The 24,579-nt window shown below is 39.3% G+C and overlaps 1 protein-coding gene across 7 annotated transcripts in view; it reads right to left on the bottom strand.

The window, feature by feature from the left end:
• Positions 1–24,579, bottom strand: part of DNM3 (dynamin 3) — a 515,120-nt gene that overhangs the window by 252,769 nt on the left and 237,772 nt on the right. For all 7 annotated transcript variants that reach the window (XM_012765123.2, XM_012765124.2, XM_076000385.1 and 4 more), the window contains one exon: positions 10,412–10,525. In XM_012765123.2, the coding sequence (XP_012620577.2) occupies positions 10,412–10,525 (114 nt within the window). The remainder of the gene's footprint in view (positions 1–10,411; positions 10,526–24,579) is intronic.

Genomic DNA, 24,579 nt, shown 5'->3' with positions numbered 1-24,579 from the left:
TTGTTTCTTCTCTTTTGATATATGGAAAGTTGAAGTTGAAACTACAATATTTCCAAGTATGTTGACATACACTGATTTATTATTGTGTCATTGTTTAAGTAAGAAGGGGCTACAGTTCTAGAAGTGGAATTTACACAGAGCAAATGCATTCACTTGAAATATATACTTCCATTTACTGTAAACTTTCAAACTCTGGAGATGTTCAGGCAATTCAATATTCTCAAAAGCACAAGAAAAGTGGTTAATAGATATGCAATGTATATTTTACTATATCTTTTGAGAAAATATCAAACCTTCAGTTTCTGTACTGTTAACTGGAGTGAAATTATCAGGGCTTCTTTTGTATATGAGTATTTCAAACACTTAAGGGTAAAAAGTGGGAAGATAGATAAAATTAGAAATTTGTCAACTTTGATTTGGTTCATTGACATATTTTAAACTTCAGTACGTAAAATTAACTTTCATCTTTCTTAGAAAGATTCTGGCCAAGCTTAAAAAATTATAACACAAGGCTACTAAAAACTCATGTTAAGTTTAATAATTAGACATTTTAAGTATTTTGAACAAAAGCAAACTATTTTTCATTCAGATATTTCATTTTTAACAAACTATAGAAATGATCCCTGAAAGTACAGTGTTTGGATATTTCATTTTTAAAATGAAAGATGTAATCTTAAGGCTAAGAGCCCCCATGAGGTTCAAAATTTCTGATTTTGTGATATTTTAAACAAACCTGACACTATAATTTCTTTAAGAAAAAAAATGAGTAATGGAGCAAAACTATGAAGCAGAAAGTATGATTAAATCTAAATGTCTCACGTTTAAGCAATCTCATCTTATGGAAACACATCATCTGCAAAAATTCACTTCTGCTTCTGCTTCTTCCAGGCACATTGTGCAATGCAGCTTTCTACCTTAAATAAAAGCCCCATGACCAGCAAATTAAACAGTACTTCACAAAATGTAAAACATAAACAGAAGACAATATAAAAATGTCTCACGGAACACTGACATAGTTTCACCCAAATTTAAATGTTTTACCTGCTGGCAAACGCCACCTACAGGAGTTCACGTATGGAATCGTTCTACTAGAACCTGCAAAGCAGACTCCCGAGGGTGCTTGATGACTCCCAGAAAGAGACAAGAACATTAAGGAGACTGCTCCAGTCTACCCAACTCCAAAGGGAAAGCTAGGAGGGCAGCAGAGTCATCGTAAAATGAGGCAATACAGGATAGTGTTTTAAATATCTTTTTCCCTAAAACATAAGGGTAACATCTTTTCTAAAAAAAAACATTTTTTACTTAGCTCTCAAAAAAAATGCTTTCTTTTATATACATTTTAAATTCATCAAATGAGACACGTATGAAAATTTTACTCTTCTGGGAAAAAGTAATATAAAGGGTAATATTGTTCTTCCAGTATGAACTCTTGAGTAGGACACACAGTGCATACAGGACAATGCACATCTGATAATGCCAGAACTTGGAAATGATGGCATGAAATAATCCCACATTAAAAAGCTTAACACAAGGTAGTCTATGTATGGGAAAAACAACCACGATCATGAAGGGTTTTAAGTAACATAAATGGGTTAAAGTTTAATATTCTTTGGGATGTTTTTGTAAAAATACCTAAGTCTTGACTAACCAAAATGACTCAAGAGGAGTGTGAACAGTGTTCACAGGGTCAGTGCCGACCCTCGCCACCACAAGGGACACACAGACCTTGCAGGAAATACGCACAATCTTAAAAAGTGTAAGTGAAAATGGGAAGAAAGCTGAACATTTCTATAACTTCTTGGTCTCAACTTTGACCATCCAGGAATATAGCTGTCATTTTGTTTCTAGTTACCGAAGTTACATTTGTCATCTGTTATAGCCACACAATAAAAACAATACTAAGTAAATATCCCTATAAGGGAATTATATAATCTCCTTATCAAGCTATCCAAACACTTCAACCCACAAAAATGAGGCCTGTAATTTCTTAAGAGTCCAAAGAATGTCCTTATTTCGATGCAGATGTTGGATTTTCTTCAACAGCGTAAGGTTAGTACATTTCCATTGGAAATGCTCCTGTTGTGTTACTCTCGCTTCTTAGGAGTATCCCATTATGATTTTAATCTTAATGTTGGACTACAGAAATTGAATATTGACTAAGCGCTTTTATTATTTATAAATTAGCAGTTTAGAGATTTTATCTTTAGAGATTTTTAACTTTGTTAAAATTTATACATTTATACTTTCCTCATTTACACATTTCTCATTGATTTTAAGAAAAATAAGGCTCTTTACTCTTTGAATCACAGTTACCCTATTCTCCTAAAATTCATATTTTAGACATATGTTAAAGAATGGCCACTTTTTTCCAAATCTGATTTTAAAGTATTAATGTAAAATTATCTAGACCAAAAATCCTTTGAAAATGACAATTTCAAGGCTGGGTGTAGTGGCTCGTGCCTATGATCCTAGCACTCTGGGAGACAGAGGTGGAAGGACTACTTGAGCTCAGGAGTTTGAGACCATCCTAAGCAAGAGTGACACCCTGTCCCGACTAAAAATAGAAAAGAAAAAAAAATGACAATTTCTATTTTATCCTCACACCTTGCTCTTTTCTAAATCCCTCCCAAGAATGGTGCAACATATATTTGCAATGTGTGAAAATAACATTGGGAAATTTATTGTCTGCTTAGATAATCTTTAATCTAGGAATTTACATATATATAGTCAGAAGAGAAAAAAAATCCACTAACCTTTAATTATAAAAATTAACAAAATTCTAAGACTATCTATCTCGAAGAGTAATTTTACCCTGAAATTCAATAACTTAATTTAGGCACTTGATATGCCAAGACATGAGGAATTATTATGCTGAACTTACTCATTTACTTGCTCAATCACACCTTCATTCAGTCAATATTTAATTAGTGCCTATCCGTGCTGTGGTTCCTGGAGGCAGGACAGTGGCTCCTGGTCAAAAAAGGCTGACAGTTGCAGGAATACTAGGGATGTGTGATGAGTTGTCATGTCAATTTTCACCTTGTGAAAAATCTCTTAAATCCATTCATTTCTATCAATTTCCATCAACACACCCCAGCCCAAGCTACCATTACCTCTTACATAGACCACAATAGACATAAAAAGCAGTAGCTTTCTAATAACGCTACAATCCAGTTTTGCCCTCTTTCATTCCATTCTCCACAAGATAACCAAAGGGATTCGTAAAAAAAAAATTCCAATCTGATCATGTGACTCTCCAGCTTAAAAACTTCAAAGGTGGGCCAGGCACAGTGCCTCATGCCTGTAATCCCAGCGCTTTGTGAAGCCAGAGTGGGAGGATCACTTGAGGCGATGTTTGAGACCAGCCTGGGCAACATAGTCTCTACAAAAAATTAAGAAAATTACTCTGGATGGGACTGTGGAACAGAAAGAACATTAGGTAAAAACTAAGTATATCTGACTAACATGGATCTTAGTTAATAATAACAAATATGTTGATATCAGCTCATTAATTTTAACAAAGGTATCATACCAATGTAATATGTTAATAATAGAGGAGGCCAGGCACAGTGGCTCACACTTATAATCCCAGCAATTTGGGAAGCTGAGGTAGGAGGCTCACTTGAGGGCAAGAGTTCAAGACCATCCTGTGTAACATAGTGAGATCCCATCTGTAAAAACACAAAATTTAAATTAGCCTAGTATGGTGGTGCACATCTGTAGTCCTACCTACTTGGGCAGGAGAATCACTTGAGCCTAAGAGTTTGAAGTTGCAGTGAACTATGATTGCACCACTGCACTCCAGCCTGGGTGATACAGCAAGACCCTTGTCTCTGAAATAAACAAACAAACAAAAAAAATAGACAAAAACAAAAACAAACAATGACAACAAAAATACTTCCTAAGAACAAAAATCTAATCCTTAGAGTCCCTTTCTCTCTTTGTCCTAATCACACTGGGCTTAACTCTGTCACTTGAATTCATCAGTCTCAATCTTATCTCAGGACATTAACATAAATCTTCTGTAACTATGCAATTTAAAGTCCTCCCAACCTGTGACTTACTTCTATCCCAGATACTTTCTATGTCAACACATCACTGGCTTTGTTTTCTTCACAGCCTGTAATCAGTATCTGATAGGTTTTCTTGTTTGTTTATATGTTTTCTGTATTGGGAAATATCCTTTGTAAGGGCAGGTGCCATGAATTCCTTGCTCATCGTTTTATCCTTAGTGAGTAGGATAATGCGTGGTATACAACAGGTGCTCAGAAAATATTTGCTGAGAAATGTTCAGGAAATTGAAAGCATAGCACTGACAATGAGCAGCGGGCTAAGTTACTCATTGTTTTTGAGCCTTAAATTTCATCTCTAAAACAGGGAATGTAAATAAAGTGTTCAGTGTCTGATAAACTACAAATACTCAATAACTGTTAAATATCAGATGATGATCATCATCACCAAGAACATCCTTCAGATGGAAAGCTGGCTTCATGAGTGTAAGCAGGTATGATGAGCAGGAAGAACGTTATTTACAGTCACAACTACTATGTAGGGAGCCTCTTGTCACCTGGAAGGCCATTTGATTTGGCTGAGCATTTCGTCTAATTTGGATATGCAAAGGAGCGTGCAGTGAAGGCCAGGCTAGATGCTGAGAGATGAGCTCACATATATATAATAGGGTGAGAAGCACCTTGAGTTTGGGGCATTCCAGACTGATAGCACTGAGGGGAGAGCAGGAGGGTGAAGAGGAAGAATGAAGCCAACGCACTGTTCTTAGGCTGGGCCAGCCAAGGGCTAGAGCTGCTGGTGACACATCCAAGTGGGATGTCCACCGGCTAAAAACTGCTATGCAGGAGGGCATCCAATGTTCTATTTGAGGTTATTTGAATGGCCGTATTTCTTTCCAAAATTCTTAGTAGACATTAAGTACTACAAATATCCTTGTGTTAATATTTTGATAGAAATCAAAGGAGTTAAATATTATCTGTCACAGGGCACAACGGGATGCATATGGACACACGAGTCTTTGTGTCCAAGCTCTGTCCTTACCTACCCACCAACAGCTACCCCCTCAGCGCCCTACAGGCCTCAGGATGCTCACATGGGCAGTGTCCTCCAGAGGATGAATCCAGGAAAAGACTCATGCAACCTCTAGAAATGAGCTCAGGGCCATTTGTGTAGGAAATTCCAGAGTCTGGGAGTACTGCAGCGTGATCTAGAGAAAGGGGCAGCAGGGCTCAGGAAAATCCCTTTGGTGATACTTATAAATAGTCTAACTCTGTGAAAGGTGCTGTTTTGTTTTTTTAGAAACAAAGTGTCATCTGTTACCCAGGCTAGAGTACAGTGGCCCGATCATAGCTCACTGCAGTCTTGAACTCTTGGGCTCAAGCAATCCTCCTATCTCAGCCTCCTGAGTAGCTGCAACTATAGGTACATACCACCACACCCAGCTAATTTTTTTTTCTATTTTTGTAGAGACAAGATCTCACTCTTGCTCAAGTTAGTCTTAAATTCCTGACCTCAAGCAATCCTCACACTTTGGCCTCCCAAAGTGCTAGGATTAGGGGCATAAGCTACCATGCCCAGTCCCTTATTTCTTTTTATACCGAAGAAAAGCCCCAATCTTGGGATAATGTCATAGGATAAAATACAGTCAAGTAGATCAATTGTGTCTACTATCACCACACTGTATTATAAAGACATCTTGACAATAACATGTGGAAACTTAACATAGCCTAGGACACAGGTAGAAACCTTTCTATTAAAGTCATCTATCAGTAACATTACAAATAACATATTGTCTTATAGAGTACCGGTTCAAAAACAGATGCTTGAGGGGATTATTGTATACATTCAAAATTCAAGAGTAGGGTGGATACATCTATTCAGGATGGGGAGAAAGTAGAAAAATGCTGGGGAATCTTACTATTACAGTCATGTCAACTCTAGCTTAAAATTATTACACATGTTATCATACCAGTGCCTCTGCCATCTTGAATATGTACAATCCAGTTTGGTATCATCATCTTTAAACTCTTGTTTAAGATGTAGAAGAAACTATAGGCTGGATAGGAGACAGCATGGAAAGTCTCACTGAAGAAATGGGATCTGAGTTTCTCCTTTGTGTCTGAACCTTATCATTTTCTGCCAAGACAGCCCAGATCCCATATGTCCTATCTCACAACATGACATGACAAAAATCTGGAAATTAGAATATATGTGAGTCAAAGGACATTACAGTGGGAGGGCATGGTGTTTCTTGCCACGGCAATTTAAATATACCAGTGTGGTATCAGGGACACTTACTAATATATGACTTCTCAGAGTCCTAAAAAAATTGCACTGAGATGATTTGTTGAGCAGTGGGCCCCATTTCATAAGGGAGAAGACTGGGCTCAGGGAAGTGAAGTCACTTGCTCCAGCACAGGCAGTTAGTCCTAGTGACCTACACCCTTTGGCACCTCACCCTTTCCAAGGTACCAAACAGATACTCTCTCTATAGGGTCTTTTGATCAATTAATGTTATCCTAAAAAACACTTTGAGCCATTGTTTTTTAATCACAAATATATTTCATAAGTCATTTATGTTTATTATAAACCTGTCAAAAGTTAAAACAATACTTATGTTCATATGATAGAATATGCTATTTATTAAATAGCCACTTATATTATAATGAAAACATACCAATATAAGTAGCAGGAAGAGAGAACATATTAAAAAAATGATAATCTTCTATGAAAATTTGAATAGAACTTTATCACTGAATAAATGAATGAATCTGCAACTAAATTAATGATATTTAATTAATGTCACATTTGCTTAATTAAGAAAGGTAAATTGTCATGGAACAGGATTTCCAATGTGTGTAGCTGCTGATATGTGTACAGGAGGAACACAAGCACTCAGCTTACCCACAAAGCGGCTCCAAAAATTGAGTTAGTACTCAAGCTTATTTTCACAAAGGGACATTCTAAATTTGGGGTTCTCAGGCTGCCCACAGAACCATGTTTAATCCATATGTAGTTGGACTACATGGCAGCAAGACCTTTATGGAATCTAAGCATCATGTAACACATTGCTGTTCAAGGATGAGTGTTCACGAGGCCAGAGATGGATCCCAGCCTGTAAACCCCCCCACCCTCCTGACACTGCCTGCTTGATCTCCTTCCCCACACCCTCCCTTCCAGCCTCAGCTCCCAGCAGACACTAATAAATACCTGGTAAATACTAGCAAAGAGCAAGGGTCAGTGCTGGCCCCTCCCTCCTGCTCTGACAGCAGGCTCAGAGACAGTCTTCAGTGGCAGGAAGCTCTGGCAAGAGAAGCCAACGGAACAGGTAGAGAGCCACCGTGGTGGTGGCGGCTGAGGAGTGGTGGTGGGGTGAATAATGACTAACACGGATGGCTCCGGTGGATAAGGCTTTGCTTCCCCGACACAGGCCATTTGACAATTTGAAGATTGTGGTCATTCTTGAGTCAGGTATTAACATTTTGAAAATTCCCTATCTTGTTTCTTGAGCAGAGTTCTGAAAGAGTCGCTGATGATTCAAGTGTAGCTCGGTGTAGCCCACACATCTGCTACCTTGATAGTGAGCGCTCCTCACCTCCAGCCATGACCCAGGGCAGCCACCACCACTGTCACCTGGGTCACGGTTGGAGTCTCCCAGCTGGTCTCCCTTCTTCTATTCTTGCCACGCCCACTCCCTCCATGCACACAGCCCATCCCACATACTACACACAACCAGCAACTGGAGTAACCTTTCTAAACTGTCAATCCAATCACGTCACAACCTATCGGAACTCAGCAGAGGCTGTCAATTATCCTTGCGGTAAAATCCAAATCACTGGGTAAGGACTGATAGGGCCCCCACCCAATGTGGGGGCGCCTTTATTTTCAGCCTCTCTCCCCTACTGTTCCTGTGCTCCAGCCACGGGCCTCCTGTTGGTTCCCCTCGCTGGGGATTTCCTACTTACTGTTCCCTCTTCCTGGAATGTTCTTCAACGAAACCCTCTACACAGCACATCATTTCGGTTTCTGCTCCAGTGCTACTTCCTTCTAATCAAACACCCAATCTGAAGGCCTCCCCCTTGTCACCTTCGCAATCATTGCCCTGTCTTACGTCACTCCAAGCACTTAATATCTGATACTAAATTATTAGCATATTTGCTTGTTAGTTCCATAAAGCAGCAGCCTTACCTGTCATTTCCTTTTTCCTGAAATGATCCACCCTCCATACATATACCTTTAATAAGATGTTCATGGCACTCTGTTAATATTATAACTGTACACATTTCTGTTTGCTGTAATCAAGTACTCCTGAGGGAGCTTCAGCAACAGCAATTTTGTAAAAAGTCATCGTGAGGCTTTGGAGGAGATGACTGGTGACCCCGAATACACCAAGCTCTCAAGTCTTCTTCTTCCCCTACGGGGAGCACCACGTGCCTTCTAACAGGCTTATTCCAGGACCCGCAGAGTCCGACGGAAGAACTCTACAGTCACACTCCAATAGCAGCAGTGAGTCCAGAGTCCTCCCGGTCTCTGGTGCTAAAACCCAGAAACAGGTCAAGGCTGAGGTGCCTAGAAATCATCTCAATAAATCCTCTGTGGGATGAGATTGACTTGGATGGCTCCAGCCATCTCTGGGATTCTTGCCTGCAGTTGTGGGTGTGAGCACGGGTCTGGAGCACGACAGCCTGAGTGCAAATTCCTGCTTTGCTACCAACTAGCTACGTGACCCTGGGAAATCAGTTTTCTTTGACAACATGAAATGTTCTGCAATAAAGGAAACTGAGTCCTATAGAAATGACTTTTTAAAAGGTATTTTTTGTTACTTTTCTTATCTGAAAAATAAAGATAATAATAGTACTAATAGTATCTATCTTTAAGGTGGTGATATGGGTTAAATGAGTTAATTAATATACATACAAAAACTATCTATTACTATTATGATTCCTCATTAAATTTTTTTGCATGCCCATGTATAACTGAGAAAAGTGACAATACTGATATGTATTTAAATATACATAAACGATCATCTAAATTCTTGGGAAAAAATGTATCTAAGAGAAAATATCTTAGAGCAACTGAATAGCAAAGAAGATAATCTATTTACTGACTTTTATGGCTAGGGAAATATCTCAGAACTCACCACGCTGTGATCTTTAAAACTAGAGCTTCCCACAGAATGACAGGGGTATCTCAGCAGCCAGTACTGGATAGAAAACATTGCTGATCCTCACATTATAACTATCGCAATGACCAATTCTACTTTAGACTCTGGTCAGTGACATAAAAATTTAATATAAGCTCCTAAATAGCAATTTTGTTTGGACATTTCTATACGATTTAATTTCTCTTACTGCAAGAAATTCAGTAGCAATCAAGCAATTATACAACATGTTTTCAACACACTATTACATATATAGCTCTTGGGAAGTGGGAAGAACTGTATAAGACATGAAACTTTTCCTCCAAGAATTGACAAAAGTGTCTTGCAATGTTTTCAAAAGAAATCAAGCCAACACAGGAAGGACTTAACTCTGAAACACATCCCTTGATAGCCAAATAAAACTAAGACATCACCTGTACATAGCTTTGTTACTACAGAGTATTCTTATCTAATGTTTGCATGATGCATTGTAAGTACCAGAAAATTTTCAAGTCATACCAGAGCTATTAAAATTTTTAAAACATAGTTTGATTTCTATCTGTATACTCCTAAATTTAATGGTATCACGTTATCATGCTTAAATGGCTCTGTAAGACTAATGACTTTTTTTGCAGTTTTGTGGCTATTAGATTTACATGAGTAGTAAGTCACAGGACCAAAATTATTAACATCTAACAAGAACTAGAATATCACAATTACCGTAAGTCATGCTTTTAGATAGATATCAAGTGCTCAAAGAACAAAATTAACAATTATCTAAAACTCACTTGAAGGCTAGTGATGTGGACATTCTCAAAAGCCTTTCATTTGAGACATCTGAGACATCACAGCAACAATTCCAAAATGCTTAACTCTGCATCAGTACTAATAATTTTACTATTAAGATGTTTTATTACCTTGAGTATTTTCAACACATTATTTAATGTAAATTGCTTCCACTCTATCAGTACCTTGATGTTATTATAAACAAGGAAGTTTCCAATTCCTGATCCCTAACTCCATTTCTTCAGGTACACAAACATATGACTACACTGAAGAAATAAACAAGAAAAGAAATTTGAGGGAAACATCATAAAATTTCAAATCTATGAGGAAAAAAACAGTGCTTTGTTTAAACAAACACTCCAAGCTAAATCTGACTGAAAGGCAACCACTGGTGTCGCAGCATTATATATCACGATAATACCAATATAAAATTAGAACCACTTCACAAAGAAAACTTTGTTACTCTCTGTGGCTTACCTCATCATCTTTATACCAAGACAAACTCTCCGCAGTAAGGACAAACCAGTATCCCTTGGAGCCGCCTTTCATGATGCCAATGTTGCTGATGGTGAGCCAGCCCTTGCGAATCACCTGCAGAAGAGCAGAAATTGGCAGAGGTGTTCAGTTTAACATAAGCCAGTGGAGACCAGAGGTCTTGGATTAAGTGAACTTAAAAACAAGACATTAATTGCAATAAGAACAATATAGTTCCTCCCAAGCTCAACTTCTATTGAGCCAATTCAAGAGAATTTATCTTCTAAAAGGGCCGGGGACTAGAGGGAAATCTCCCCCATCAATGAATGAAATAAAAATCTCAGACTCGTAAGAATGCTGGAAGCAGGGTGACTGAAATAGGAACGAAATGAGGCAGGCTAACTGATTTGTGCCAGGCGAGTTTATGGCATTGCTGCTGCAATTAAAACATGTTTGGTTGATTGGAGGAACAATAGACTCTCCTTGCCCACTGCCTCTTTTCCCCTTCCAACCTACTGCTCATTTGTTCATCTGGTTTGCAGCTCATTAGGATTTCCACCAGACACTGGCCAGAACATGGTAAGAAGAAGAAACTCAATCCAACCAATCAGCTCCTTGTTAATAGTCCTCATATAAGGCTGCCCAAGAGAGAAAGCTGAAATAAAAATCTAAAATGAAAAGTGTGGGGTTTTTTTAGTGGCCTCAATTTTTCCACGTACTTCTGCTTGTTATTTGCCATTTTGAAAAAAATATGTAGTGTCTTTACAAAAATCTTTAAACAGCTTTTACATTTTAAAACATTAACAACTTGGATTACAGATTTGACAGAAATTATTTACAAATGACTTTTAAAGAAAAAATGTATTTTTTCTCACAGTTGTTGTAAAGTTAAATTCTGTTTTCCAGATGGCATAGTTTTCCATGTCCTCTATGCTAGATAACTTTGTCATTATAGAACTAAAAATGAAATACTATATGGAATTGTATGATGTATGACTTAAATGTAAAAAATTGTCCTATACTGAAACATTCAATATTCCAGAGATCCTGAAATATTAAAATATTACTTATTGAATGACTGTCAGTTACTAAAGATGAAAATACCCTAATAATCAGATTTCATTTTTTATACTGCTATTAGTGTTCCAGTCAAAGAAGGAAGGCGAAATTATTTCCCAGGGGAAATTATGAAATAAACTGAACTCCTCATTATTGGTCTTTCAAGCCACTCCACACTCTCCGTTCCTGCCACCCTGATTCCCTGTTTCTGCATTCCCAGGTACGCACTCTCCTTTTTAGACTCTGTTGCTTTTATACCCTCCACATAAAATCCCTCTCAGGTCCAGACAAAGGCAGTTTTCTCCGTGGTTAAAAATTATCCCTTCTTCTTACTCTCTACTTCAGCAAGAAGAAAACAGTATGTCCCAGAGTATGATTTCTACCGGCTATGTTATAATCATTGAGATGCTTTCTAAAAATGCAGATTCCTGAGCCACTTACCAATCTGAATGAATCAAAATGTGTATGTATATGAAACCCGAGAATCTACATTTTAACACGTTCCCAAGTGATTCTTATTCCCACTGGAGCTCAAAGACCCCTGCATCACACATGCGATCAAAACTTCATTTTCCTAAGAGCACATGATCACATCTAATTTTTAGTAAGAAGAAGCTGGTTAAATTATTTCATCCTAAGATCATGACCCATACTACCGAGGCTTACAATCAGCCTGCTAGTCTTAGTACTTAAATGAAAGTATATGGAATATTTCATTTTATCAGATATCCTTGGATATAGAAAAAGTCTTCCAGATATTCCACAAACTGAAATAAGGAAATCACCATTTCATCTACTGGTAGAGCAGGCTAGCTCCACCAAGGAGAGTCACAAATTTAGTTCCATAAATATTTCTTCAGAATCTACCCTATGGCAAGATGAAAAAAAAGCATGATAATGCCACAATCCCCTGCCCTCAAGAATTTTGTAGAGCCATAAAGACATAGTTTCAATATAATAGGGCAGTAAGAAATGTACAAGACACAAGAGAAGGGGAACTCCACACAATCGGGAAGTCATAATGGACTTGCCTTGAGAAGAGACTGGAAGAGGAATAGAATTAGTCAGATCAAGAAGTCGTTTGCCTACCTGTTTATTTATTTGTTTTCCATAGAGAAGGACAAACAAGAACAAAGTTTGAAAGAGCCACTTAGCGCAGAAGATGTAAGTGGGGATGAAGTTGAGGCTGGAGGAGCAGGTGAAGTAACGCTGGAGAGAATCCAGTTCAATGAGACCCCAAGTTTCACCAATCTCACTCCCCTGGCAGTTCCAAAAATAGATTTCAAGTACATATCCCTAATACATGTATATTTATTTTAAAATTACATATATGACCATTGTGTTAATAAATCATATATTTACATATATACATGAAGACAAATTGGAAAGTATGTTCATGGATTGGCAGAATCAACATTGTTAAAATGTCCATAATACCCAAAATGATTTACAGACTCAATGCAATTCTGACGAAAATATCAATATCAAATTTCACAGATATAGAAAAAATAATTCCACATTTCATGTGAAACCAGAAAAGAGCCTGAGTAGCCAAAGCAATCTTAAGCAAAAGGAACAGATCAGGAGGCATCACATTACCAGATCTACACTATACTACAAGGCTATAAGTAATTAAGCCAGCATGGTATTGGCACAAAAATAGAGACAAAGGCCAATGGAACAGAACAGAAAACCTGGATATAACACCATCCACAGACAGCCAACTAATCTTTGACAAAGCAGACAATATACACTGGGGAAAAGAAGCCCTGTTACATAAATGGTGCTGGGAAACCTGGATAGCCACATGCAGGAGAATGGGACTTGATTAAATTAAAAAGCTTCTGCATGGCCAAGGAAATAAGTAACAGAGCAAATAGACAACCTACAGAAAGAGATAAAATATCCACAAGCTATACATCTAATAAAGCAGTGGTCCCCAACTCTTTGGCACCAGGGCCTGGTTTAATGGAAGACAATTTTTCCATGGATGGGTGTGGGGGTTGGGGGTGAGGGATGGTTTGGGGATGATTCAAGCATATTACATTTATTGCGCACTTTATTTCTATTATTATTATACTGTAATATATAATGATATAATTATACAACTCACCATAATGCAGAATCAGTGAGCTTGTTCTCCTACAACTAGACAGTGACACCCGATGAGTGTTACCTATGTCTAGTCTACTCTATAATCTTATTTTGGTTGCTATCACTGCACAAAACCCTGCTTCACAAAGACAGGATGCTGGAAATGGAAGTAGGCTTTTCAGTGGCAATCTCAGAATATTCTGCCTTGAGTTTAATCCAGAACATATGGACATTTGAAGCTGTCTCAAACACACTTTTAAGGCCACTGTCATTTGCGATCTCAAGCAGTTGATCCTCTTCTAGCACAAAGTGGATTCACCTGGCTTATTCACAAATGGGTCGCGGACCCATTCCTTCCCAGTTTGGGGGTCTCTTGTGGTTGTGAATTAATACTCAAATTATTTTGAAAGGTGCTATAGGTGATCATGCACCAGCTGGGAGAAAGAAGGCCCTGGCTCAGTCTCTTTCAAAATCTCTGCTAACGTTAGAAACATGTCAAAAATCCCAGTGTTCATTGAGATCACTCATCGCCCCCATAATTCCAGTTTGGCTTTGAATGCAGCCACTTTATCTGCTTACGTGAACACAGTTGTCATTCTCCCCTAAAGTGACAGATTGAGTTCACTGAGCAGGTTGAATATGTCACACAACTAAGCATGTTTTGTGACCCATTCTATGTCACTGAAATGTGCTGCCAATGGTGACAGTTTTTCTAAAAGAAATCTCTGGAGAGGCTCTAGTAACTCAGAAACTCTGGCCAGTGATCTGCCTCTAGAAAGCCATCTCACTTCTGTGTATCAGAGAAGACATGTGTGCTCCGTGTCCATCTCCTCACAGAGCTGCGCGAACAAACGTGGGTTAAGGGCACATACTTTAATGTGTTTGATAATTTTAATCACATCCTGCAAAACGTCATTTAGTTCAGTTCATTTTTTGGCTAACCAGTAACTCTATGGATGACACAGTGCATAGACTCACATTCAGGATCGACCACCTTGACCAAGTAGTGAAACCAGAAAGCCATCCAGTCGTGGCAGCTGCTCTGTCCATGCATATACAGTGTTTCCCCGAAAATAAAACAGGATCTTTTATTTATTTTTCCTCAAGAAGACACCCTAGGGCTTATTTTCAGGGGATGTGTTATTTTCCCCTCCAAGCCTCAGCTTGCAGCATGCACAGGATGGCCGGGACCTGACGGGGGGAGCCAACCTTGTTGGTGGGGCTGCCTGCACCTTTCCGGTCACCTCTGGGATAGTAGCTGTCACGATGGGGCAGATGAGAAGGGCTGCTCGTCTTCTTTCCCGCTCCGCCATGACATGCATGGGTTGTGCAGATACGCTGCGTAGCCACACCCATCACTAGGTCTTATTTTCGGGGTAGAGCTTATATTGTGCAAATGCTTAGAAATCTTGCTAGGGCTTATTTTATGGGCAGGTCTTATTTTCGGGGAAACACGGTACTGATACAAAATGACCAATTCCATTTTCCTGATATGTAATCATTCAAAGACTTGAATAGTTCTGCAGCCAGTAGACTAGTCAACCTGGATTGCATACCACGGTGACTCATTAATCCTCTCTAACAACTGTGCCTCAATATCCTCTATTTCATCGTCTAGTTATGGTGCTAGCTGAAAGAGGAACACGTGCAACCTTTTGAACTGCAGCCTCTCCTAAAAGTTCATGGCAAATGTCTTTAGCAGCAGCAGGATCACATCTTCACCAAAAGCAAGGGCTTCTTAGCTTCAGCAATGCGGTTAGCCACTGAGAATGCCGCCCTCGGTGCAGACACATTTGATGAAGTGGTGGCCTTCAATAATTGCTTCTGTTCTTTGTATTCACATTTTTTTTCTTTTGAAAAACTCAAAAAGCTTGTCTTTTAATGCGGGGTGATTCGTATCCATGTGGGGAAGCCGTTTTGGAGGTTTCATGGCTTCACTAGATCGTCACATATCATACAAAGTTTTCATTTTGTTGGCAGCCTTAGAATCTTTACCCCTTTCAAAGCAGCTCTCCAGCCACATTTATTTTTTTCTTGTCTTTGCTAGGGTTAGCCTGTGGGCTTACCAAAACTGTGACTGAGACAACTGCACAGTGCAGGAAAGTGGCGCAGACAGAGTGGTAAATAAAGTAATGGGTAGGTCACGTGTGGACTAAAGTAAGTGTCAGATTCTGACTTAAAGCCTGCCACCACATGCAGTTGTACAATTGAAGTACATCAACTCATTTGTCACCATAAAGCCTGCCACCGGATGCAGCTTAATTGTCACTTGCCACTCACCGATAGGGTTTTTATATGAGTCTGCAAGCAATTGATTTATCATGGTCTCTGTGCAGGCAAACCTCTCTGCTAATGATAATCTATATGTGCAGCCACTCCCCAGCACTAGCATCACCGCCTCAGCTCCACCTCAGATCATCAGGCATTAGATTCTCAGAAGGAGCCTGCAACCTAGATCCCTCAGTTTATAGTAGGGTTTGTGCTCCTATGAGAATCTAATGTTGCCCCTGATCTTATAGGAGGCAGAGCTCGGGCAGTGATGCAAGCGATGGGGAGTGGCTGTAAATACAGATGAAGCTTTGTTTGCTTACTCAACACCATGGGCTGCTCACCTCCTGCTGTGCAGCCCCAGTTCCTAACAGACCACGATTGGTACTGGTCCACAGTACCCCAAGGTACTGGTACAACCCCAAGGTACTGGTCCTCAGGGTAGAGGACTGCAGCAATAAAGGACTAAATAACCAGAATCTGCAAAGAACTCAAGCAAATCAACAAGAAAAAACCAAACAATCCCATTTAAAAGTGGGCAAAAGACATAAACAGAAGCTTTACAAAAGAAGATAGGCAAATGGCCAATAAACATATGAAAAAAAGCTCTATGTCCCTAATCATCACAGAGATGCAAATTATTATTATAAAACCATGATGAGATATCACCCTACTCCATTCAGAATAGCCTTTATTAAAAAGTCCAAAAATAATAGATGCAGGCATGGATGCAAAGAGAATGTAATGCTTATACACTGTTGGTGGAACTGCAAATTAGTGCAACCTCTATGAAAAACAGTTTGGAGATTCCTCAAAGAACTAAAAGTAGAACTACCATTCAATCCAGCAATCCCACGACTAGGTATTTACCCAAAGGAAAAGAAGTCATCTTATCAAAAAGACACCTGCACTCAAATGTTTATTGCAGCACAATTCATGATTTCAAAGATGTGGAATCAACCCAAATGCCCATCAAATCATGAGTGGATTAACAATATGTGGTATATGTACACCATGGAAACTACTCAGCCATAAAAAGGGATGACTTAATGCCTTTTGCAACAATTTGGATGCAACTGAGGACCATTATCCTAAGTATCTAAAGAATGGAAAAACAAACGCCACAAATACTCACTACTAAATTGGAACTAACCAATGAGCACACATGTGCACAGAGGGAAGTGAAACTCAAGAGAAATCAACCAGGGAGGAGGTGAGAGGGGGGTTGGTGAAAACCTACCTAACAGGTACAATAAACAATGTCCAAGTGACAGGCACTCTTATAACCATGACTCAGGCATTATAAAAGTGATTCATGTAACCAAAATTATTTGTACCCTGTAATATTTTGAAATTTTAAAAAAAGTAAGCCATGAAGATGAAATAAATATTTTTAACATATTTTAAAAATTTTGTGGGGAAAATGTATTTTATTTGTTACATCTATCACTTTATTATTGACCTCTTGGGGACACAGATCAAGGGTGCTGGCAACAATATACATAAGAAATACGAATCTAAGTTTTCTTATTTTTATAGACAAAAATACTTATCAGTAGATGTCCTACTATACAGCCCTGCATTCCAATGGATCTTGCATGTTCCCTGGGACAAAGAAAGTAGGTTATATAAGCAAAATTACCAGGCTGTGAGCTAAAGCTACGATGTACAAAGTTGAACAGAAATGAGCCCACTGAAGAAATACCTAGTAGGTAAAGTCAGGACTATGGAATGGATGCAAGGGGAATTAGTGAAGGTAAAAATTCTAGAACTAGCACAGTAGCCACTAGCTACATGTGGTTATTGAGCCCTAGTGACTAGTTTCAATTGAGATGTGCAATAAGTGCAAAGTACACACTGAATTTTGAAAACGTAACACAAAAAAAGTAAAATAGATCATTAATTTTTTAAATGTATTTCACGTTGAAATAACATTAGTGTATTAGGTTAAATAAAATCCATTTTAAAAATTAATTTCACCTGCTTCATTTTATTTTTTAATGTGGCTATCAGAAATTTATAAATTATATAGGTGGCTTGTATTATTGGACAATGTGCTATTTTAGAATGATTCTGAAACTCTTGGGCCTACCAACTTTTAGAACCAACCATTCTAAAACTCTGAAGGAACAGAGGAAGAAGACCGAGTTCTGGAAAGTGGGGAGTTGACGAGGAATTTGGCCCAGGCCTTGCTGACTTTGAGGTAGCCGGGGGGAACACACACAGAGGGGCCTGACCTCTGAAGCGAAAGGGAGAGGTTGGGACTGGAGTACAGACTTGAAGTGCTCAGCATGCACACTGGTGGCAGGTAAAACTCTGAGCAAAATAGCAGTGGCTCAAGGTAGAAGCCCGGGGGAACACCAACATATCGGACGTGGTCACAAAGAGTCTGAAAAGGAATGTCAGACAAATAAAAGCAATAGGGTCATGGAAGCCAAAAGAGAAGTGACATTCAAGGAGCACATGGTCGGATGTAAGCCAAGCACAGCACAGAGAGGGCACGGCAGCACAATGCGGGCGCCACGCGTCTTCAGCTGTGCCAGCTGCAGGGGGCGGTGGGATGATAAGTCAGAGTTCGCTCGGCTGAAAAGTGAATGGGAAGCAGAAAACAGAGACAGTGACTAAAGAGAGCTCTCCCCAGAGGAGGGTGAAGATGGAGTTAAAGTCAAAATAGGGCACAGAGTCAAAGAAAGTGGTAGTTGTTATTGATGTTTTGTTGTAGGTCTTTTTAGCGTGTTTGTCTAATATGGGCAACAATTCAGCATATTTATTGCTCGAGGGGAAACAATCAGTCCAGAGTGAGATGTTGGTGGCACAGGGAAGATGATGAAAGGACAAAGACGACAGGAGTGACGAGACGAGGAGCCCGGGGAAGAGTCTGGCCTCGAGCAGGAGCAAAGCCGCCCACCATGTGAGCCTGGGGGAGCTGGGGGGGGGGGACATAATTCCTTGGTGAGGAACACAGTAGAAAGTTTGGGAAGCCTTGTATTTGATTTTTCCATTTGTCTTGACAAAAAAAGAGACAAAATTATGTCCAGGAGAGTGTGGGTGAGAAGCTGGAAGGCTGGAGGGTAGCTATGACTCCCTGGGGCAACTTACAATCGAGTGAGCATGAACATAACTAGAACTGGTTTTAAAAAATGGCCAGAAGCTGAGGATGAAAACCAAAAACCTGCAGGGACACGGTCAGCATAGCTATCTTTTCTAGCAGCATTCTGCATGCCTGATGTAGAACAGGAGAGGATAAATAGGATGTCCTGAATTTCTGAACCCAAGTAAACTGAGTACAGAGGTAGTAAAGATGTTGAAGGTTTTGGGCAACCGAGTAATTCAGGTGACCCTCCATTCGCTCTAGGCAAGGCACAGAAATGAGGCCAGGGGGCGCTAACAGAGAGGTAGACAATGAGAAAATAAAGGGACTAATGGGCCAATGAGGTTGAAAAAAAAAAAAGCAGACACTATGCAAGTGAAGGCAAGAATTGACGTTTTAGAGTTTAAGCTGTTGTGAAGCAATAAACTACCTGATCCTACTGGTACGACTGTTTCTAGAAGCATTTAGTATTATAGCCAAAAAGAACATTTATTAAACATCATTGAGTCCAGTGGATATAGTCAATTGAGCTATATGAAAATTATGAGTTACTAATAACAATTAAAATGAAATTAGCAAAGAATTGACATAAAAATAATTAGATTCAATAGATTCAAGATTGTCCCTATGACATTACAGTCATTGGCATTCCAATAGGCTTTCTAATTTGGAGAGGAAAAAAGAGTATTACAGCCCCCCTGCTGTGAGGGCACAAAGCGCACGCGCGCACAGACACGCACACCCCTTCCCAGGCACCCACAGAAGTGAAGTCAGCACTGATCCCCGTCAGCAATGTAGTTGCTATCATAGAAAGCTTAAGATGCCATGATCCAATCCCAGCCCTTCCTTTTACAATACAGAAATCACATTTGTCACAGATAGATTTGTTTCCCTAATGAAAATCAGCTCAAAATAGGATTTTAGAGAGAACAATTCCTAATATACTTTTTCACTAGGAGCTGAGGGAGACAGAAACCATGAAATGAAGGTAACACAGTGGCAACAGATAGAACAAGGCAGACGGTCAGGAAAAAATGGTCAGGACACAAGGGGTAAGAACACGAAGGGAAAATTAATAAAAAGAAAACAAAAGAAAGCAAGTGTGGAAGAGAAGACAAAGACCAAAAATTTGAAAAGAATGACAAGTAGGATTAGTTGTAGAGTCCCTTCAGAGAGAAGGATAAAATATAAAATTAATTTGTATTGAAATTTAAAATTGTCAAAACAAATCTATCAACATTCACTATAATAGCCACTTACAGCCTCTTAGTATTTGAATATCAAATTCTGTTTTGAGTACCCAAGTAAACAAGAGCAAGGAAACCCATAATTACAGGACTAGAAAGGACCTTGAGAGCTGAAAGGGCATGTTCTTATTTGTTCGGCTGGAGACAAACCATTTTTTCAAATTTACTGCCATAAATATCACCCAAGATCCTTTTGCCAAATAGTGAAACTTTGAAAGCAACTGTAAGAGCAGCAATGAGAAGATGGGAATAGCCCAGCCTCTTCTCTTGGAGCCAAGCTAAGAGAATACGTATTCAGCTGGCTTCTTCCAGGGTGTAAGATAGCAGGCCTCATCAACAGTGGCAAAACCTGTATCTTAGGGGTGAATTCAGACCCCAACATCTGGCCAACACACCGGATCATAAAATTAATACACAGACAAAGAATAAAATTATGGGGAGAAAAAAGTACATGTGGAAAAGTTCTAGTGTGGCCAAGGTCCTAAACTTTATGAGGAGAAGGTTTTGACCTTGACCTTGCTTATGGTTGACCATGCAAGTTTTTATCAGCTATGTAGCTGGCTTTTTTAACTGCTACAGCCTGGGTAGAGGTTGTAAGCCATAGGCTGTTTGATAGTTTGATCTTGCTAGATTACAAAAGCTTATGCGTAGGCTTTCTCACAAGATGACTAGCTGCTTCTGTAAGGGTGGTTCACATACTTCAGGGCCTACACGAGCAAATGCTGGGAGCTGCATGGGTCCATCAAAGGCATAGGCCAGGCCAGTCACACAGTTGGTATGGAGGGACCTACCTTTGCAAGCACAAGCATGCTCAGGATACAGGCTACTTGTCCTTGAATTTGGCCAGCAAAGATTTTTCTAAGGTATGCCTGAGGCAAGGATTCAGAAAAAAGAGTCTTCCCATATACAGGCCTGGTAGGCCTTAGGTGGTGAAACTAGATTTACTACTTTTATATTGCAAGGTAGCTGAGGTCCTTGCTCTTTAGGGTCTAGCTTTAATCTATCAGGGTCAGGCCTAGGTAGGAAGGGTCAGATCAGCTGCCCTTGGTGCCATTCTGTCCTCCAAGCCAGGGCAAGGAAGGAGTTGGATAGCTAACTTTAACTAGTGTGACTTATTTACAGATTTACCCCACCTTGTCCCGTCCCCAAACACACGTTCTCAAGCTGGCTCTGGATTAAGTATTTAGGAAGGAGAAAATCCTGTTAGGAAGCCTAGGCTTCTTAGACCAAGAAATTATGTAACAGGAAGCAGGAAGAGAAACACAAAAGCAAAAGGAAAGTTAAAATTGCTAGGATTTGAATATGTTGCATAGGAAAAAATAACTCAAATACATCCTGATGGGTGACAGGGGCTGCAGTCTCTGCAAATTCCTAACCTTTGCAAGAAACAGCACATTTGAAGTGTCTTCTCTGAGACTACGTGTACAGATGGCTTACCATTAAGTGCATTAGCAGTAAAGCTAACCTCTTAGAAAGAGATTTTTCTCAATACATTTATAAGTTCACAAACAAACAAACAAACAGACCTGATTGCTAGACTGATAGGACTAAAACCAGGAAGGTTTCCTCCATCTACTTTCTCTGATTCAGTACCCCTGAATGTCTGCTATGGTCAGTGGTAACACCTGACAAATGGGTCTAGGAACATAAACAGGGCCTGGGATAATCACTTTCAAGAGTAGGAAATTCATTTGTTTTATTAAATTTGGTTAATGTGAAGCTAGCACTAGGACTATCTTTTGTGTGCTATGCCTTGCATTATTTATGAAGTAAGGAACAAGAGGGAATATTTCAACTTGAGAGGCCCAGAATATGTTCTTTTAGAGGCCAGCTCAGGGTGTAGGTACCAGATTCCACCTGAGCAAGAGAATGTCTTTGGCTGAGGCTGAGAGAATAAGAATTGAGAGATGATTTTAATTCGATGTTCTACAAATATCCTAGACTTTGAGAAATCCTTTGGGAATGTAATCTTTGGACTTTAATATCCTAGAACTTCACAGAAGGAAGGGATTCATATTTACATGCAGGACACGACTATTTTGTTGACATTTTATTATTGATGCATAATATATTAATGGTGTCATTTGATCACTGCAGAATCTCTGATAGGCTATGGAAACAACATGGCTAACAATAATTTGAAACAAGAAATGAAATAAGGAATAAACACTTAGGCTTGGGTACAGACTGGCCTTGGAGTGGAGTGTATTTTATCAGTGTACTGCCTTGACCCACTTTAGAGCCTTCTGTCTACTAGTGGTCCTAGGAGAATACCCAGAATAGCCATGGTTAGCTTCGGAGGAGTGGTTTTAAGAAGGCAAGAGTAGCACTGATAAACTGTTGATCCCTTACCCCAAAGGGGGCTAGCTACACCCCTGGTTAACCACCAGCTTAAGGATCAAACCCAACAGAATAAATGGTGGGAGAAGACTGAAGACTGAGGGGTGGGGAATACAGCAGCACTCCTGTTGTTTTCTTACTCATTCCACCCCAGAAGGAGTAAAGTACCTTCTCACATTGGTAAATCTGGCAGGATCTACAGGGAAGTGCAATCAGGGCCTTTCTCTCCCCCATTCTTGCGCCCACTCATCATGGGAACTAGCCTGCCCACAGAGGCACCTGCTAAAAGAGGAAGGAAGATGGTCATGCCTGTAGTTTTGAGGGGTAAGTTCAATTCAGGAGACTATTCAAAGGTATCTCTCACTTAAGACCTTCAAATGCCAGTTGACCAGTATTTCCTGAATGCCCATGATGGACCAGACACTATGACAGGTACCCCACCTCCATGATCAGGTGAAGGCCACCATACCTATGCCCAGGTGTGTCTTACCAGTGGCTGGATTTACTGTGAAAAATATTTTTACATCTGATAAATTAATTTTATGACAGGGATAAAGAATTAGTGAAAAGAAAATAAGGTGAAGTATATATAGAGGGATTTAAAGAATAATCAAATTAGACACAAAATAAATATGTGATGAAATATTTGTTTTGTTTTCAACACTCTACAAAATCAATTTGTCACTACTATGAATGAATTGGCCCAGTGACATCTGTATGTTTGGATGTTCCTTCATGGTTTTAACTTTCTGGGAAATCAGAGTTTTATAAGTATCTAAAATAGGCAAAGAATATAATTTGACTCCACTTTTAGGAATTGAGGATAACAATAGCTAACATTTACTAACATTACTTGGTGCCAGGCATTATGCTAAGGACTCCATGCATATTATTTATTTTAATCCACATAATAATCCTATGGGGGGAGGTAACATTTTCCCACGCGAGAGGTGAGAAAACTGAAACCATGCTCTTGTTTAGCTGCCAAGTCCATGCTCATAATCAACATGCCCTCCTTGTAGGAGCTTACTCACTGTCCACCATCTTGCTCCACTTTGCAGGGCACACTGAGAAGATTCCGCCTCTTAGCACTTGAATGAAAGAAGATCTTTCTGGTGGTCTGATTTCAGAGCCCCATCCCTTATCCCACAACACATACAGGGATGTGGGCTACAGTACGTTTTCTAATACCAAGCAATTACAAATAACCCATTGGCCTAACAGCAAGCCAGTTAACAAGTTGTAATGTAATCCTCTGATGTTAAATTAAGCTGAGCAAAAACAACTAATACACGATGTGAGAAAAATGTTTTTGCCAAGCTGTACTAGTACTGGGTTGAACCCTAGGGTCAGACTATCTGGGATTGGCTCCTAGTTTCAATACTTGTTACCTGGCAGACACTGAATGAGTTAAAGGGAGCAACCTCCCTTTGCTTCAATTTTCTCATATGTAACATGGAATAATAATAATACCTGTAACGTACAGTTGTTAGGGTCATATGGGTTAATATAGACAGGTAAAGGATTTAGATCAGTACCTATTAGTGTTATATGTATGGTATTATTTCAGTTACACTTGTTAATATAAGGATAAAAAACTAGTAATATATATCAAAAAATGTCATTGAACATTAATGGTAAGATATAAAGTTATATTTATTTCCTCCTTCAATTTCCCTGTATTTTCCTATAACATTCAAGTTATTAAAAATGCAGCTGACATCACATTATTGCTTAAAATACGCAATTTCTTGAGATTCTCTTTCATGTGTAATGAACACAGCATGTTGAAAAACTGAGGCAGATTATAAGCAACCTGGTAGTGAAATAACCCAACAGCACAACATAAAAAGAAATAATTCTGGAGTAACATATGGGAAATCACCATGATGAAAGAAGTTTGACTATTTTAAATAAGGAACTGATTTAATTGACTGACATATAGTAACAGAGTGCAATAAAAACTGATTAAAACTAAGGAACCAATATTTAATATTCATATCAAATCCTCCCCCCCTACTCCCCCCCGTTTTTGAAGATACAGCTGCCAAAAGAATAGCAACTTTCTGGTT

The sequence above is a fragment of the Microcebus murinus genome, chromosome 2 (genome assembly GCF_040939455.1).
Source record: "Microcebus murinus isolate Inina chromosome 2, M.murinus_Inina_mat1.0, whole genome shotgun sequence".
Classification (NCBI taxonomy): Eukaryota; Metazoa; Chordata; class Mammalia; order Primates; family Cheirogaleidae; genus Microcebus; species Microcebus murinus.
Note: the sequence above shows the minus strand (reverse complement) of the source record. Positions and strands in the feature narration are given on the sequence as shown.